The sequence below is a fragment of the Platichthys flesus genome, chromosome 5, assembly GCF_949316205.1.
Source record: "Platichthys flesus chromosome 5, fPlaFle2.1, whole genome shotgun sequence".
NCBI lineage: Eukaryota > Metazoa > Chordata > Actinopteri > Pleuronectiformes > Pleuronectidae > Platichthys > Platichthys flesus.
In genome coordinates, this window is record NC_084949.1 from 12,694,934 (window position 1) to 12,700,066 (window position 5,133).

The following is a 5,133-nucleotide window of genomic DNA, read 5'->3' on the forward strand; positions in this document are numbered from 1 at the left end:
GTGTGTCTCTGTGTGAAGCTTAATTTTGTCCATCATCCGTTTCTCTTCAACAAATCTACACCAGTGAGAGCTTTAATACTAAAAGATAATTTAAATAAGTGAAAGTTTTGTCTTATGTCTCTGTTAAACTATAACATGAAACACTATATAACATTAAAAGTAAGATCATGTGATGTGATGAAAAGTTGTTTACAGCTGTAAAGAAATCCTTCAACTTCTCCAAAATAAAAAAAATGAAAAGTGGAACATCAGCATTTCTACGAAGCCAATGCAAACCGCATCTGCTGATGAAGACCATGTTATGGGACTGAAAGCTCCAGAACAGCTAGTAATGGATTTTGTGGATCTCTACAATGATTGGAATAGCGACTGATCTTCCCAATAGATGGTAAATAAAAAGACCCAAGAGCAGATGTGCTAAAAAATAAAATCTTTATTATTTTCAGAGCAAAACATTGATAGAAAATCAAAGTCTTGATTCAAGACTGGGAGGCAGAGGTGGTGACGAGTGGAAACTAAAGGAGAGATTATATATTTTCATATATTTAGGATATTGAAATACACTATAACATTCTATTACAGGCTATATTTTGGATATATACCAGTTTTATTGTCTCAAAATGATCCTTGTGGCTTCTTCTCTAAACGCAGTGGCCATCACTATATAAAGTAAAATGAAAAAAAAGAAAAGAAAATAAGCCGGTGTCTGTGACCCTCACAGATCATGAGTCAGAGACCATGTTACAGACTGGTTAAATAACAAGAATAAAAAACAAGGCAGCTCGTTCTAGTGACTATGATAAATGTCCAGCATTTATCATAACAAAGAAAATTGTTTTATATAAAAACATGCCGAGAACTGAAATAAGGGTTTATAGTCCTGCTCTAATGATTTGGTTTATATGTCCTAAATAGACTAAAAAGCAAAGAGAGATTTTGTTTTGTTATTTTCCGAAGACTTTTGCAGACAGCTGTTGCCGGTTGTTGGACGGCAGCGCTCTGCTCTCGGCTCTGTGCAGACTCCCAGTGAGAAGACACACCACACCGTGTGCTGAACAAGTGTCTCTCACAGTGACGTTCACAAACACAACCACTGTGTCCATCGCTCACGAACAACATGGCTGCTCAAACGTTCCCTCGACTGTTCCCACAGGGATAACCACAGGTGAATCCACGAAACTTCACGTATTTCCTCAAACACCGCTGTTACGTCGCATAAAGGCGTGGCCCCTGACCGGGTACAGCATCTCGATGAATGTGAGGGGCCCCACTGTGATCTTACTGGGGCCCTGCACCTTGAAACCCGACTTCTGGTAGAAGGGAACCAGGAAGTCCTCGCACATGAGCACGGCACGGCGGACGTAGGGCAGGCACCTGAGGTACTGCAGGTAGCGCCACATCAGGATGGAGCCTTTTCCCTGCTGACGGAAGGTCCGGTGGACGGCCAGGACGTGGATGTGCACAGTGGGGCCGTGAGGCTTATGGAGAGTCAGGGCATCCTGAAATATAGATAAGGAGAGCAGAGTTGTGAGATTATATATATATATATGGTACTGTTATGTAATTTGTTGGACTTGAAAAGAAATGTTTAAAGTGATAGTTCACCCAAAAAGGAGAATCCACTCATTATCTACTCACTACTATGCCGACGGAGGGGCGGGTGAAGTGTTTGACTTCACAAAACACTTCTGGAGTTCAATGAGGTCCTTTACACTGTGTTTTTTAAGCCTAAAAGCCCTTTGTTATCCTCTGGAGCTGCGGGTTGCACATGGATCACACGGGCTAAAAATCATTTTTCATCTTACACATCCTTGTTTAGTCTTAGTTTAGTATAGGTGGGAGTTTTGATTTTCTACTGCAGCTTCATTTTCTCCATAAAGTTTATGGTGACTATTATTCTCGGACTTCTCACTGGCTAAGTTTGTCGAACAACAACGTGTTTTTCTATATTATTTTCCATGCCACTCATATTTGCATGTTGGGCCTCAAGAGTGCAACACCCTGCATTTTACTGCATGTTGTGTGAAATTAAATCTTTGAAAATGTTAGTTTTATACAGTTTGTACTTTTGTGACACGACTTGTTGCACCATGTTGCACAAAACTTTTTAGTGTAAGCTTTTCACATCCACTCCTCAAGGGATATTTGAATCACAGGTTCTAATGTTAAACTTATAGAATTTCCGAATACATTCTACCAGAGAAATCCACTTAAAACTTTGCTGTGAATCTCTTTTGAACCGTGTCTTGTATTTGCCCTGGCCAGTGAGCCTGAAGGTAAATCACAAGGTGTCCTCACCATGGTAAGCCTCTCCTGGTCCCACAGAGAGCCGATGACAAAAGCCACAAGGCGTCCCTCCTCGAACCAGCCAAGAGACAGCTCTGGACACAGGGTGAGGAAGTGACGCACCTCATCCAGGTGGAGGGGGCACTCACCGGACACTGAGATGAAGGCTGTTTAGAGGAGGAGGAGGAGGAGGAGGAGGAGGAGAAGGAGGAGGAGGAGGAGGAGGAGGAGGAGGAGGAGAGTCAGTGATCACTACCTGAACTAAATGCCTGAAAGTGAGCAGGGTGTTTTCTACTGTAATATCAAATATATTAACTTTTCATAGGGGAAGAACGTTAATCACATATCTAACTTAATAGTGGTTGTGGGCCACACAACCAGTATTGGGAAAATGTGAATAAAAGATCACTGGTAAAGAGAGAAGCTTTAATCATCTGGAAATGTAATTTGAGGTCATGTAATGACCCATTACCAGAGAATTGGGGTTATTCATTTTTAATCACCATCTTCTGAGGCTGCTGATACATGACACTGAATGAATGGATGAGTGGATGAGTATATGAATTAATCAATAAATATTCCCTGTGTGCGTAGTTGCGCACAACACCTGTCCTAAAGTCAAAGTGGAAGTCATTTCAAGTGATAAATACAAGGGCAAAGTCAAATCCAAACAGTCATCTTACCTTCTCTCTCTATCTCGAACACGCTGATCGCATCCTCCGGGCTGAGGGAGCGGAACTCACTGGCCGGCAGCGTGTGGCGGCGGCCCCGCGGCACCGAAGAGGGCATGTGGAGCGGCCTCATGAACGGCAACGCGCTGACCACTGACATGGTCGTCTCGTCTCTTCAAAACGCCTTTTAAAGTGAATTAAAAACGGAGATGCTAAGATTTAAATCTTGGACTTGCTGCTGGTCTGTTCTATAAGTAAAAACGTCCGCTCTTCCAACAGCTTGACTCGTGCGTAACCAGCTCCGCGGCGCGTTAAGTCTGAGCGCAGAAAGAGGCACGTCCAGTATTTATAGCCTCGGTGCGCTCGGGGGCTGGTTGGGTTATAATCCTGGAGCGAGCTGACCACACCATGCACACTCACCCGTGAGCAGGTTAAACAACAATCCACATATTTAGCCGAGGTCAGGCGGGGTGTTTGTGTGTTGAGGATGATCCTCGACATGCCACCATCAGACCCACAGCAGATTAAGATTTTACTGATCATGTGTTGGAATTCCCACAACAACAAATCACCAGGTTATTATCATGAGCCTGACTCCAGGTGCCTGATAACACTGAAGACAAAGACTCACTTGGACCAGTCATGCTCAGATAGTATGAATTATTCTGATTGATTAACTACAATATTAGTATCGATGAATAATGTTGCTGTGTGTGTGTGTGTGTGTGTTTGTGGGGTGGTGGTGGGGTATACCTTAAAGACTGGATTTACCACTCTTCATGTGATTTTCCGACAGGAGACTTTCCATTGTTCCCTTAAGTCGAGTTCACGTTTTCCCACACTTTATTTTCCAGATGATCTGTAAGAGGATTAGGGCATATGATGTGTAAGGGTCTGTTTGTCACCTCTTCATTGTTAAAATAAACCATGTTAAGAATCTCAGAATAGTGTTTCGATCCATGGACATAAGATAGTTTATTTCTACCACTTTCTATAATCTCACACAATAGCAGCAGATCTGTTTTAAGGAGACAAGTGAGAGTTTGAGCAGTCAGCGCCAACTGATACTAAGAGCAGGTGAACTTTGTGTAAGGGTCACGAGACTGGAAGTAATCTCCATCTCAGATAAACACGAAAGCTTTTCAAAAGTGCAAAGCCTTTCCTGCATGGTGCACGCTTTCATTCCTGTCAGGAATCCCAATATGTCAGCCAATCCGTTTGCCCCAGTGAAATCAAATCTGTAAGTGTTCATATACACAGTCAATCATCAGACCTTCACCAAACTGACAAAACCACAAATAGTTCATGTGTTTATCTCAAAGACAGAGACATTATCTAAGTTACCTTAGCTAATTATCATAATCACATTAGGAACAAACTATAATTTAATTTTCTTTCATGTAATATCCAAATAAGAAAGTTTCAGTCCGCTCATGTCGCTTTAAAGTCTTCTTGACTGGAGAAGAAACTCAGAACAAAGTTTGCCCTCATTTGAGGGTCTGGCAGAAATCACAGTGTTTATATTTTACAGCACATCAACACCTGTGTCAGTTCCTATCACCAAAAGGTCTCTAATCTCATTGTCTTTCCAAGTCTACATGAATGTCAGTGTCTTCCATGTGTGTGACACCTCTTCTCCTCCTGAGATATTTGTAGTCTTCCAGTATTGCGCCCAGTCCCATGATAAACATGTAATCAACGACATCTTGCTTGGTGAGAATAGTCCTGCTGTATTCTCACATGGGTTTACCAGGACCTTTTTCAGAACAGTGGCTGGCAGAATAAATTCTGGATATATTCTGGAGCAACTGACACAAACATGTATGTTCTCACATAAAGCCCCTCTGGAAAGTCTAAGGGAAGGTCTGTAAGCAGCCAACCTGCAAGTTAATTTGCAACCAGATGTTAAACAGCTTTTAAAGAGTCTCAGTACACATCCTAGTGAACACATTACTTCTTCTCTTTTGTTTTTAGGTTATATTTAAAGGCTTCTCTTTATTTATTTATATAATAAAAATGTATTTTCTCTACTAAATATACACATGCATGTGCTGTCAACCTGATTTCATAAAGCAACTTAAAAACATGCTTTTATTTTCTTTATTTATTATTATTGTTATTAATTGAGTGTTTTCTCTTCTATAAGCACACTTAATTTCTATTACTATGTGTTTTC

General features: G+C 41.4%; 1 protein-coding gene across 1 annotated transcript; it reads right to left on the reverse strand.

Moving 5' to 3' along the window:
* Positions 1–477: 477 nt before the first annotated feature.
* aanat1 (arylalkylamine N-acetyltransferase 1) lies at positions 478–3,348 on the reverse strand. Its single transcript, XM_062387315.1, has 3 exons — positions 2,970–3,348; positions 2,299–2,453; positions 478–1,499 (listed from the first exon to the last, which is right to left on the reverse strand). Exons 1-3 carry the CDS (start codon positions 3,115–3,117, stop codon positions 1,194–1,196), a joined length of 609 nt encoding a protein of 202 aa, XP_062243299.1. The 5' UTR covers positions 3,118–3,348; the 3' UTR covers positions 478–1,193.
* Between the last annotated feature and the right edge of the window lie 1,785 nt (positions 3,349–5,133).